General features: G+C 42.8%; 1 protein-coding gene across 5 annotated transcripts in view; it reads left to right on the top strand.

Annotated features, from left to right (window-relative positions):
• GLIS3 (GLIS family zinc finger 3) overlaps positions 1–14202 on the top strand; it is a 289724-nt gene that overhangs the window by 39350 nt on the left and 236172 nt on the right. For 2 of the 5 annotated variants that reach the window (XM_065549353.1, XM_065549352.1), the window contains exon 3: positions 12545–13024. In XM_065549353.1, coding sequence (XP_065405425.1) covers positions 12640–13024 — 385 coding nt within the window. In that variant the 5' untranslated portion in view covers positions 12545–12639. Of the gene's footprint in view, positions 1–44; positions 630–744; positions 1177–12544; positions 13025–13511; positions 13665–14202 lie in introns of those variants that run through there. The other 3 variants (XM_005296784.5, XM_042850638.2, XM_065549354.1) reach the window with 3 other exon arrangements.

Here is a 14202-nt window from a genome sequence, read left to right on the forward strand (position 1 = left end):
CGGCTGACCAGGAGTTACCCGCCCCCTTGCCCCCTCCTTCCCCTCCTAGGCTCTGGCACTCGGGAGGCTGCTGGCTGGCGGCCCTTAAGCATTCACCCCCCGCCTCCTTCCCTGTACTGCAATCCCCCTGTCCACACAGCACTGATACAACCAGCGGAGAACAGGGGCCGCCCAATTCCTGGCGCATGCAGCCCGGACCCCCTTCTTTCCCAGACAAGCCTGGACAGACAGCACCTCTCCCATCACCGGAACAAAATTACAGCAGTGAGCTAGCAAGGTCATCAAACAAGTCAACTTCATCTTCCTCACCTACGGACACTGACTGCGCGACCCGGCAGTGAGAGGCGAGCCCCTCAAGTTTTGTAAAACCAGATTCTCCCCCCAAGAAAAGAAAAAGCAACTTTCCCCACTCCTCTCTTTGTATGTCCCTTCCCGAGCCCTGATGGAAATTGTTCATGCTCAAGTGGATAGCCTCGCTCAAGTGTATTTGAAGGGAACCAAAGTTGCTTTTCTTTATTCGGCTCTCTCCTTGCAAGTAGTTGCTGTCATTCTTGTTTAGAGGAGAGACAGGCTCTGCCTGGAGAAGGAATATGCACCTTGGGCTTTGTTGTGGAAAACCTGGTTACCTGGTAAGTGGATGCTGCCATAGGAACTTTGCTTGCAGGCGCACGCACACAAAAGTAAACGCTGACCTACCATCAAACCAAGCTAAGAGACGCACGTTAGCAAAAACACCACGGCAGCAGCAGCAATCCTGTGGAGTCTAAACTGTTTTGTATACACACTTTCCCCCTCTCCTTCTCCATGGGGAAGTGTATTTCAGAGGGAAAGGTAGAGTGTGCTTTACTTATCAGCTGAGAGGTGGGCAGAGTACAACTTCCCACAAGGAATCTGAAATGTACCCATGGCTGTATGTATAGTAGAACGACAATGTGTAAAAATGAAAGGGGCGGTGGCTGCTTTAATCTGACCATAGATGGGTGTGAGATTTATTTGCAGGAGGAGGCGAAGGGTTAATTGACAAGAGATGAGGCTCCTGAAATCTTACAGGCAAAGCAAAGGCTTGGTAGTTTGTCAACTAGTAACTAGTGTAAACTTTAGACCTAAGGAGGCTTTAGAGAAGAATAAGAACCGGGTGAATGAAAGACGTGAGGAATGCTGTCTCATAAATACTGTGTATGTATATGCAGGCAATTAAGTCTTCATTAGTTATAGTTTATTTTAAGTGTAGTTGTAATATATATTCGTTGTTTTATAGTGTGTGAGTGTGTGTGTGTAAATATACATACTGGAGTTGGGGTATGTACACACACCCAACAATTATAGGTAAGATCCTTCAACGCTCTGTTTTTGTCAGCTCTCCAGCAAACATGCTTTTACATTTTATTCATGCCTCGTGTCAAATATTATTCCCATGTCTCATTCCCACTGTAAGGGACTTTATCCTGGTTCTCAGCTCCAGTCCTCTAAATTATCTGGTGTTTTTCTGCAAACTGCCCAGTCTGCCTTTGGAAAGCATGAGTCTGCAGCAATCTTCTCTCAATGTTTGTTTGTTTGTTTAAATCTTGTGGTGAAATTACTTCGAAGTTACTCACTTAACTGAGAAGTCTGCTGTAGGGAGAGAGAGAGAAATAGCAATGTCTGGAAAGTTGGTACAAGTATTCTCTGACTCCTGGGGATTTATCATCGTGTCGATGATTAAGCCGAGACTTAATACCTTGAGGAGGAAATTTTGAACTCTGGAAAGAAAATGACTGTTTGATGCTCTCCCCTGCGTTTGTTTGCGGGCAGAGAATAGAGTAAAGCACTGGGAAGATATTGACACTGCAAGTATCTCATAATTACGCTTTGGCAGCTGACCGGTACCTGTACGATCTCCACATAGATGGTGCATTTAATAGATACACGTTGGCAGGGGTCGGCTAATTTTCTCTAAGCACATGTCAGTTTCTGCTGTACTGAAATGCCGTATTCAGAGCACCGCAGAGAGGACAGTAGATAAGGGACGCTCGCAGCCTGGTTGAGAAGCCCGTGGTGGCCCCAGCGGTGAGAAATCCACCTGAGCGGTCGTGTCAGTTTACCAGGGCGCCTTTCCTCCTTTAAACCAGGAGCGCGTTCAAGGCTGAGCCCAGGTAGCTGGTGCGCTCGCTCGGTAGCCAGTGCTGCTGCTAGGGGGCCGCGGGTGGGGAGCTGACCACAGGCAGCGTGGCTGCAGATCTGCTTCTACCCTCCCCGCTGCAGTCTCGGGAGCTTGGGATAGTCCCCGTGCCCAGCCATTAGCCGAGGGCACTGCCCTTCCCCTCCAACAGGGGACAGTGAGAGCCAGGGGGTTCCTGTCCCCCTCCAGCAGGGAGGAGTGGGAGCTGGGGAAGGGTCTCACTGTAGCCAGGGTTGGTGCTGGTATTTCAGCTGCAAACCCGAGCCAAGGGGTGAACAGCTTCAGTGGGCACCCCATTGCACCAATGCTTTTAGGAAAGGAAGGGGGCTGCAGCTGGTCAAAATAGATGGACAGGTTTATTTGGGAGCTTTTGTGAATGCTCTCCTGAAAAAATGTTGTCAAAATCATGAACAGCTTCTCCCAGCTCTCCTTAGAGCCAAGTTCTGCCCCTTCCACACTGTGGTTTCTCTCCAGATGGTAGAAATCTTCCCCTTTAAAAACAAAACAAAACAACAACTCTGTGTTTTCTGTAGTCCAGATGCAACCACAAGTGTCACTCACATCAAAGAAATGCCACAGAGCCGTTTAATGCTCACCAAAGTGACAGCTTAATCTTCAGGCCTTTTTGTGTCACTGGTACTTTCTGTTTGTTAAACTTTGCTAAGTTGTCATTTCTGTTCCAGACTTCAACTGGATATTTTTTTCCTTCTCCTCTGAGACACTAAGATAGTTTCTGACCTTGTTGGAAACTGTTAACTCTTTAATTAAAAGCTTTGGAAAGAGAACGTGAGAGAGGCTGTATCTCCACTGCTGTTTTTCTTAATATTTCTCACCATTGCATTAGCTACAGTGGGAGATCCAGTGTAGAGGGGGTGCCAATGGTGCCTGTGAGTCTATCACCCTGTCATCTAAGCCTGTTCTGAGTAGGGTAGATAACATGGGTGGCAAAAACATGCACAGCTGCTGCTGTCCTTTCTGCACTGGAGTTCACCATAGCTAGCTCGGGTGGTTGGCAATGGAAGACTGGGGTGGGGGGGCGGTAGTGGAGACAAGCTAATGGGACTGTGAATGGGGAGTATAGACTTTTCACATGAGTATGGATTTGCAAGACTGGGCTTGGGGTTGTTGACTTCTCCACATCACAGATCCACAGTCTGCTCACTACAAGTGTGTTTGGAATTAGGGGTCTGACATAGTTCTGCTTAAAACTGACTTGATAAGTTTTCAAACGTGGCTGTAATTAGCACAATGTGTGTTCTCATGTGAAAAGGGCTTTAGAGAATAATGCCCTCTGTGGGTTCATGTACTTTCTTCAGTACTTTGTTTTATTTCTTGTAATGATTATATCTGTTTAGATGGAGTTTGAAAGTTAAGAGGCCAGATTTTATTCAGGCACCTCAGCGTAAATTTACTCCAGGGATAGACTCTGAGTTATTTCAGATTCATATTAGTGTGAATGAAAGAATTCTGCTCTGGGAGATTTAAAATCATTTTTATTCAAATTAATACTTAAATGAATTAACATGGTTTAAAAGTCACTTGTTGTAATGGGTAAGTTACAGCCATTTAAGGAAGAAAAATGTGGATTTCAGTCTTTAATAGTGACTTAATAGCAATACCATTGTGTGATCCTTGAACTAGAGCCAGATAACCCTAGAAAGGGCTTTATCCTGACCTCCAATTCACAACACACATCCTCATATATTAAGGAAAATCAGCTTCTAAGTTTGGGCCTACTCTAGGCTAAATCTTGTCCCCAGCAGCATCTGTGACACAGAAACTGCAGGAGCCCGCAAGGCCCACTTGGATTCTGCAGCTTCTGATGCTTCAGAGGAAGAAACCAAAAATTGGAGGCAGACACGTAGCACTTAGTGGCATCCAATCCCTCTCCTCAGGGTGAGTCCAGGATTTTACCCAAGTGACTCATCAGGCCTTGGAGATGATGTGAAGGAGGGTACTGACTTTTCACCATTTCAATGGGGGTAATGTGTATGGGTTTCTGACTGACTGATGGCTGTGAAAGACTGATTGAGGCCATATTATCTGAATACCTCTTATGGCTGACAACTTTAAACTAAAATGGACAGTCAAGAAGCAAACAGGGAAACCTGTAGGGTGAAGAACAGTGTTATTGTCAGAGGGGAAGCTTTGCCTACCAATTTGAGTGGCCATCATGACAGCCCCGTTCCCTTCCAACACCCCCTTACCCAAACATAATTGAGTGGTGGTGTTTTTTTAAAGACCTGTGCAGAAAAGATAGTAGGGAGAGAGTCTGGAGGAAGGCTGGTTTGTAAGTGGTGATGAGGAGCTTAGGGAAGGGATGCTGGAAGGCTGCATTCCTACAAGGGCAGAGGTTTATGGTTGTGGTGTGTTATCTGAGGCATATGCTGGTTTTGCCAGTAGTGAGGTGTGTGTCTCTGGGTGGAGGAGTAGATAATAAGGACTGTTTGATGCCTTCACTTTCAGTCTTCTTGCTTTTGTGGCTTTGTGTTAGGTAATGTTATGTGCAGAGCAATATAAACTCACACATCATGTAGTGGTTTTGTATCTTAATACTTTTGTCAAGAAATCTTTGGTTAATAATACTTATTATCCTAGTTTGTTGAGATGCAATGCAAAAAATGCATAACATAAGATTAAAAGTTTGAATATCTCCAGAGAGAAGACACTTCAGAAAAAATCAGTCTTTTTTCTGAGTATCTTCCAAACAATGTTTCAAGTACTCAAACAAAACTACTATTGACTTTGTTGGGAATTTTTTCCTTAATAGGGATTATAGGATGAAATTGTACAGGTGAGATTTTCAGACCCTCAGCATTGGTCTAACTCTACTTCTGTTGAAGTCAATGAGTTTTATCTTCCCAGAGGACTATCCTCAATGTATTTATACTGCGTATGCATACCGTAGTAGGGGCACAGATATTTGTGAATTCATCTTTTGTTTCTCTTTATGAAGGAATTGATTCCGTTTTTCCAGTCCCGCAGCTTGAATTTAACTCATACTATGTGGTTTAGTGAGAGAGTAGACTCATGAGTCAGACATGTGCATTTTGAGTAACTGTTGTCATGTTGTTAGTAACAATGATGTCAGCTAAATAAAATACAGTTTTAAAAATAGTGAGCCTAATCATGCTTCTGCAGACATCAGTGGGAGGAAGAATAGACCCAAGAATGGACTTTACCCATTTTTAAATGTTATTTTCAAACTATAAACAAAATAAAATGCTCATGTTTATATCACATATCTGATGATGTTACAGTAAAGCAAAATCTGGCCAATAAATTAATACAATCTCAGGACAGTTTTCATTTTATTGGTAATATTTTTGTGTTTCTAAATTCTGAACTGGTAAGTTGATTGAAGCTATTACATTTGATACATTTGTATTTACATGTTTCAGTTATAATTTTGTATTCCATGATTTCTTTTATGCAGTATACTTACATTTTCCATGATTAATATGGTTAGAAGGATTTTTTTTTAAACTATGTTAGGGGGTGGTTATGGGTCTGATTCAACAGTCAGTTACTATTCAGCAAAACGTTTAAGCATGCACTTAACTTTCAGCATGTGCTTAAGTCCCATTGACTTGTAGTTAAGCACATGTTTTAGTGGTTTGCTGAGTAGGGATGGTCTTAAGCACACATTTAAATGCTCTGCTGAACTGGTGCCTGTGTGAGTAATAGGCATGACTGAAATATCGTTAAATGATAAAAATCAGTGGGATATTATAATACTTGACTATAATCTATCTGGATGGACAGACTAAACTGTAGAGGGAGAGGAGTAGCACTATATATAAAAGATTCCATAGAATCTAGTCAGATAATATTTCTAAGTGATAAAGACCATACAGAAGAATGTGTATGGATATAAATCTGAAGCCACATACAAATAATAGCAGGGTTATGCAATCATAGAAATGTGGGGCTAAAAGGGACCTTGAGAAGTCATCAAGTCCAGCCTCCTGTACTGAGACAGGACCAAGTAAATCTAGATCATCCCTGACAGATGTTTGCCCAGCCTGTTCTTAAAAACCTCCAGTGACGGGGATACCACACCTTTGCTTGGAAGCCTTTTCCAGAGCTTGACTACCTTTATAGTTAGAAAGTTTTTCCTAATATCTAACCTAATTCTCCCTTGCTGCAGATTAAGCCCATTACTTCTTGTCCTCCCTTCAGTGGACATGGAGAACAATTGATCACTGTCCTCTTTTTAATATTTGAAGACAGTTATCAGCTCCCACCCTCAGTTGTCTTGTTTCAAGACTAAACATGCCCAGTTTTTTTATCCTTTCATCAGAGGCTTCCTGATCAGAAGAGGGTTACTGTATGCATAATGTTGAGGGAGATCAAAGAGCAATTAAAGCATTATCTATATGGTTAATGGAACCAAAATAGCAATATCTGTTGTACTTTACATCCTTAGTTATTTTGGTTTAAGTCTCTGTGTGGACACTCTTATTTTTGTATAACAGTGCTTTTATAGCAATATAACTTAAGTTGTTTCCTTATCAGTTTAACAAAATCAATGTAAAGACACCGAAATAAGAAAGTTTGCGCGCCGACTTAAACTGAAATAATGAAGAGTGTGAATTCTGACTGATATAGCTCCGTTGATTTAATTTGCCATGTACACAAGCACTAAATGTAATAAAACTAGCAAAGGATGACTTCAACTACAGATGTAAATTGGTCAAATATCACAATGGGGCAAGGTTTAGAGAAGCAGTTTCTCAGCTGCATAAATGGTGGCTTCCTGGAACACTGATTTGAGTGCACGCAAGGGTACTCCTCCAAGTTAGCCTGAAGTGACAGACAGGAGTTGGTCCAAAATATAACACTTGTTGACTGACTATGTAATAATAACCCCAATAAAATTAATTTCACCATCGCTGAGAGAAGTCATAACAAAATCTAGGCCAGTGGATTTACCAATGAGGAAGGGAATTAAAAGTACCCTACAGTAAAAACTACAGCAATTAAAATACTTATGTTTGGCATGGAGGCTACAAAAGTATATGTAAACAGTCACAGAAGTCATGCACACCGTTAACCAAAAAAATAAGTAGGATGGGCTGGAGGAAAAAACAAATGACAACAACAAAACCCCCACCAGGGCTAAATGGCGTAGTTCAGGAGATTTTTTAAACCAAACAGGTATTTTGCAGAAAACAGAAATCCAGGCCTAGTGAAGCCAATAGAATGCAGCATAAACTATGCCAGGTAAAGTGTAAGATGGAAATGAGGGTGAAGAGGGAATTTAAAGAGCAAATAGCCAAAGACACAAAAACATTCTCAAAGTATATCAAAATCAGGAAACCTATAAGAGAATCAGTGGGTCTGCTAGGTTAGCTGGGCGTAAAGGGGAGAAAGGGTACTAGCCTGGGACTCAGGAGACCCATGTTCAGTTTCCTGCTCTGCCAAATATTTCCTCTGTAACCTTGGGCAAATCAGTTAGTCTTTCTGTGCGTCAATTCCCCATGTGTCAAATGGGCATAATAGCACTTTCCTACCTCACAGAGATGTTGTGAGGATAAATACATTAAAGATTGTGAGGCAGTCAGATACTACGGTCTTGGGGGGGCAGGTAAGTACCTGTAACAGAAATATGGGGAAACTAAGGAAGAAATTGCAGAGAAGCTAAATGACTTATCTGCAATTGCTTTCACCACAGAGGATATGGGGGACTTCTGCAGGTGTTGTAAATTTGCTGTGGTTCAAAATATAACTTATGTGTATGTATGAAAAAGGAAAAAGAGGCAGAGATGGTGAAAAGTAAATTAGATTTTTAAAAATTGGCTTATTTTGGAAAATTTAAGGTGTTTTTAGTCGCACAGATAATTGATAATTATATTTTAAAATATATATTTATTTTGACAGTGTCTCTTTAATATTGTTGACTAATGGGTGTATTTTCTTCCATGCACATAAATTTCAATCAGTACTAAAAGAAGTTACACATGCCTATCAAGTGAACACATCAACTTAAGTATAATTGAAATTAATTAATTATATTGGTACAATGGTTAGCTTGAAATCCAGTGAAGTATAGTAAATTTCTTTTGTAAGTGTGAAAAACAGTAACAGGTGATAAAAGTATGACAAAAACAAATCCAAGTATTGCATCTTATTGTAGCATACAGTATTACAGAAAAAATAACAAGGAAATCAGAGTATTAAAAACACATGGAATATATTGATCTGGATTTGATAGGGCCCTTTAGGTATATATATTGTATAGAAATATTCTTCTGTCAATTAATCTAAATACACTGTTGCTGAACAAAACTAATAAATCTGTCATGTATAATCTCCTCTTTATTATGTTTGCACTTTTCTAATGTAGTTAAAAATTATAGACAAGAATGATTTTGACTTGCTGCTGATTTATACTGCTGTAGTGTACAGCCTTGCCAACAGCATGACAGCTTTTTGTTTATAAGTTCTTTTCTAAAGAGCCAGTCACCTGTGTTAGGGCAAAGTACATTCTGCTTACTAAAATGAACCTTGGGAATCTAAGAACATTCAGCTCTGTCTGTCCTTGGTTGAATTGCAAAATGTGATTTATGCTGCAGCCATGCATGAAAATAAATGATATTGCTTTTTAACCAATGTTTTCTAATTTACATTCTTGTAATATAAAAAATAACAATGAAAAATAAGGGAATAGGATTAGATCCATTGTTATCAAATAACAAACTGAAATATGTGTATGCATGTGTGTATATATGTATGCGTCTAATTGATATATATTAAACATTATATATATAAAATACACACACACACTTGATCTTCATGGTGCTGAGCACTAGGGTCCCAATTCATCAAAGTAGTTAAATGTATGCTTAGTTTTTTTGGACAGAACAGGGCCATAGTGCTTTGACCTTGTAGAATTGAAGTTCTTAACTCTAAGCATGTGAGTAGAGTAGTCTGTGATGGCTCTCTGGGTACCTGGCACTGAGAGTCACCTTGTTACCCCTGCCTCCAGCATGAGGGAGTTTTGCTAGTGGTAACTGGGTGTTAGCTCCCTGACATCACTAGCCTTTCAGCCACTCAAACACTCTTCTGTGGGCTATGCCACCCTGCAAGGGCGGCTCTAGGCACCAGCGCACCAAGTGCGTGCCTGGGGTGGCAAGTCGCGGGGGGCGGCCTCCGGGTCGCCGTGAGGGTGGCAGTCAGGCTGTCTTCGGTGGCATGTCTGCGGGAGATCCGCCGGTCCCACGGCTTTGGCGGCAATTCGGCAGTGGGTACACTGAAGGCGCGGGACCGGCGGACCTCCAGCAGGCATGCCATCTAATCTGCGTTACCAGCGGACCTCCTGCAGGAATGCCGCCGAAGCCTGCCTCACTGCGGTGCTTGGGGCGGCAAAATACATAGAGCCGCCCCTGCCACCCTGTCTCTGTCTTCCAGGTTAACAAGAGATGCACCCGAGTCCCCGAGTTCCCTTGAAGTGTTCCCCTGTGATATCTAGCTCCTGACAGTGGCTACTCACAGAAATCCCAGATCCTCTGCCTCCCAACGAGCAATGTGCCCCAGTTTACTGGTCGGACTTTAAATCACCATTCCTGTATAACACACCTCACTTATGAGCACTTATACTAAAACAAAAATAGCTTTATTTTAGAAAGAGTAGAGATTCAACTAGAAACAAAACAGAGTGGTAGAAACAAATGGCTACAATACAAAACAAAATCATAAAACGCGAACCTGGGTCTACCCTTACTAACGGTTACCTTTCCTATCTAATAAAGTAGTTTTCTCTCCAAAGTTCAGTCTGTTGCAGAGCTGGTTGACTTTACAGGACATAGGATCCAAACTTTCATGAAAACACCCTTGCTCCACAAGATATTTCCTCAGTGAATGAATACAGAGTGTCTCTTCCCACTCTGTGATATACTGAAACAGTCTTTTGTCTCTGGGAGATCCCATATCTATTGAAACATTCCCCCCCCAGCCCCCCCCCCCGCTTTTTTTTTTACTTCCAGCTGGTTTTGATTGTTTGCAGTTGTCTCTGATGGGTTTCCATGGATAGTCTTGGGATGGAGTAAGACTAGACAATTAGTCTTGCATTATACCACCAGCTAACCAAAGAGTGGTAACAACTCCATTCTGTCTGAATGGGTCATCACCAAAAAAATATTATCCCATAGTGACTAACTTTTACTCCAAGACCATAAAGCATACTTTCAATATAGTTACATTATTCCTTAAATCAGAGGTGGGCAAACTATGGCACGTGGGCCACATCTGGCCCGCGGGACCCTGCTGCCCAGCCCCTGAGCTCCTGGCCCGGGAGGCTAGCCCCCGGCTCCTCCCCTGCTGTTCCACCTCCCCTGCAGCCTCAGCTCACTGCGCTGCCGGCGCAATGCTCTGGGTGACAGCACAGCTGCAGAGCCGCAGCCTGACCTGGTGCTCTGTGCTGTGCCGTGGCGTGGCTGGCTCCAGCCGGGCGGCACGGCTGCCTGTCCTGGTGCTCCGGGCGGTGCAGCTGTAGCGCCGCCAGCCATAGGTGCTCCAGGCAGCGCGGTAAGGGGGCAGGGAGTGGGGGGGGGGGTAGATAGAAGGTAGGGGAGTTTGGGGTGGTGATCAGGGGGCGAGGTATGTGGATGGGGTGGTTGGGGGGGGAACAGAGGGGTTGAATGGGGGCAGGGGTTCTGGGGGGGCAGTCAGGAAGAAGAGAGGGGTTGGATGGGGCTGCAGGGGGCAGTCAGGGGCAGGGGTTCCGGGGGTGGCCAGGGGACAGGGGTGGTTGGATGGGGCAGAGGTCCCGGGGGGCAGTCTGGAATGAGAGGAGGGGTTGGATGGGGTGGTGGGGGGCAGTCAGGGATGGAGCATCTGGAGGTGGTCAGGGGACAGGGAGTGGGGGGTGGATGAGGCAGGAGTCCTGGGGAGGCTGTCAGAGGGCGGGAAGCAGGGGGGGGTCAGTTAGGGGGTGGGGGCCGGGCCACACCTGGTTGTTCGGGGAGGCATAGCCTCCCCTAACCGGCCCTCCATACAATTTTGGAAATCCGATGTGGCCCTCAGGCCAAAAAGTTTGCCCACCCCGCCTTAAATATTACCTGTACATACATCTTGCAATGATAATGAGTCTTCATAAGTTATGGGTTTTCTGTAGATACTTCATTTTATGAATAAATACCCTGCAAGACATGTGTTTGGTGTAGCGAGTTTGTCAGGTATGAGACGAGTTGTTTGCAAAGAACAGGGGGCCCTTTGCCAAGTGGCTTTTGTGTCACGTAGTATTATGGACTTCAATCATGAACTGTCTGGCCCTGTGTCCATTGGTTTCAGTGGGGCTACTCGTGTTTAAGTGTTTTGCTGGATCAGGGCCAGGGTTCTTAGTCTTTTGCAAGATAGAGTCCTGTGTGTCTGGATGAATATAAACGTGTGTAATTTGAGCCTCAGTTTTGTGTGTGCAAACTGCAATTGTGCAGAACAGTTAGCTAGGTATTTAAGTCCTGACTCAGCAGAACACTTAAGCATGTTCTTTAAATTTAAACACCTGAATCTGGTGGTTAAAATTAAGCATGTGCTTAAATGTTTTGCTGAACTGGGACCCAAATTATCCTATTTGTGTGATATCTTTAACCACCTGATTTGCATCCACAAATGCTGCTTCTGTTCACAGATCTGATTGTGTCTGTATACGTGAACATTCATAAAAATGTAAGTGGAAAAATACTCTGGGAAAAACTTGCACAATTAAAAGGCTGCCTTTGAAAATTTGGCCCTACGCTTTATTAGGACATTAAAAATAATCTGAATCTATAAGATTTACATCTTGATCCATCTTTGCAATGATTGCAATTATTTTTATGAACTTGGCACAGTAGAGCACTCTTACAGTATTTTTCCTAGTGGAGTCACATGCTGTGTAGTAGAGAAAAAACCCTCTGCGATCAGTTCTGCTGTGGTTTCTGACCTTTAGAATGTCAACTGGCATCTCTTTCATGTCTTATATGTGTCTGAATATTGCTTGGCTGCTGTGTTTTGGTTTTCAGCACCTTTTTAATCAACAGAGTGAAGAGCTGGCAGAATGGGATAGTGGTGCTCATCCTGATGATGACTTCCACTCAGCAGTTGCTTTTCACTCCAGGCTGACTTCCTTGACTTGCTCAGCATTCACTCTCTTTCATGGCTAGTTTATCTAGTCTGAAGACAGCTGACCTTATTGTAAACTTCTGCTTTTGAAGGGGCAGGCTTTCTTATTACAATTCTGAGTCATCATTTAGCTTTGTCCTCTCTCTTTGATTGCCTGTATATTGCTCATACTTTGCTGCTCACAAACAATATTTTTTCATATAGTTAAATATTGTGCACAGTCCTGTCATCATATATTATTTACTACAGTGTAAAATATTTTTATTTATGTATTTTTAACAGGCTTAATCACTATGGATAACATACTGACCTTGGCCTGATGTCATTGATATCTGTGGATTTGTATAACACCTTTTGATCATTGCAACTCCTTGACAATGAATGGGAGGTCATGCAGTATGAGCCATCGGACCTCGGGTACTCCCCATGGTCCTGGGATGATCAACGGACAGCAAATTCCACCTATCAGAGTTCATGCAGGAACACCCTGCCCATCTTCAAATAGCAGTACCCCAAGCCCAGCTATTGGAAACTTGTCTACCAGCCTCCACTTGAAGATGCCCCTTGGAGGAGGAGTAGCTCCTCAGAGCAACATCACTGATAGTACCATCCACCTCCCTGCTTTAAGTCCCAGGAGACAAGTGGTTACAAATGGGAAGCCTTTATTCCAAGTCCCACAGCCTCCAGGGCTGCCAGCACCACAGTCTTTAAAACCGAAGCAGCAGGAGTTTGGGAACACCTTCTCCCCAAGCACAATTAAAGGTAGGAGCGATTTTCTAATGTTACTAGTACTATTTTTCTGATTATGAGCCTTCCTTTGCTGCTATCTCATGTTTAACAGTATTGGACAAAAATTTAAATAGTTCATAGTTTGATTATTACCACAGGAGTTGCAATATCTAGTGATTGCCCAAAATTGTTGTGCAAAAAATGCCAGTGAGCATGTAATCAATGTTTTCTGACTTTGCTTTGCTACTGCAACGTCTTAGATCAACAAGTCCAGGTAGTAATTTTATTTGCTTTTGTAGCAAAGTTGTGCAAGTGCTACAGGAAAAATTCTATAGTGGATATAAGAGCACAGCCTCGTGTCAATGACTAACAACTGCTCATTGATGGAAGCAGCAATGTTGTCGATGTTTTTGAAGTAAGGGTGCTGCACAGTATGTAAAGCTCTTTAGATACTTTGAAGGGCTACTGGCCACCGAGCACCCTTCAACCAGGACTTACTGATTGGGAACCATTTTATGCATCATTCTAACTAGTGACGCAAACCTCACAAGGTGTGGAGTTCAGTTCTGTTTGGATAGGCATTTGCTACTTCAGAGGCTTATCTGAAGTACATGAAACTCTGGAGTCTGCAAAACAAGGCTGGAACTGGGGGATTTGATTCAGGTTGGAAATAGTGAGTACCATTTTTAGGTATTTTGGCACCTCCCCTTCCAGTCCTGGAAATGCAGAGAATTCCAGATTGAATGAAGGAAAAAGTTAAACTTTTTCAAACATCAGGAAAAGTTTTTGGTCTGAGTGAAAGTTTAGGGGGTGGGGGTGGGGTATCCTGTTTATTCCAAGTTTGCTTCAGCTGTCTCTTGCTTTTCACAACTTTACTCTAAGTATGTGGCTGCAGTATTTGAGGGGTTTCTTGACTTTAATGAATATGCCATGTCTACATCTGCTCATAACAGGCATATTGGGCATACTGGATTTTTTTTTAAAACTTTCCCTGCTCTTTTAAATAAGAGATAAAGTGGGTTGAAAAGTCAGGATCTTTTCTTTGGCATGGAAGGAAAAGCAGAATGTTTTGGGCTACCTGGTATGTGAATTACTTTTAGTAAAGTTATATATATATATAGGTATTGGTGCTGAAGTCAAGAAAAGAAAACGGTAACAATCTACATTAAAAGATGCTTGCTCAAGGTACTAGTAGTTCTATAAAGGGTACA

This window comes from Chrysemys picta, chromosome 6, assembly GCF_011386835.1.
Source record: "Chrysemys picta bellii isolate R12L10 chromosome 6, ASM1138683v2, whole genome shotgun sequence".
NCBI classification, from domain to species: domain Eukaryota; kingdom Metazoa; phylum Chordata; order Testudines; family Emydidae; genus Chrysemys; species Chrysemys picta.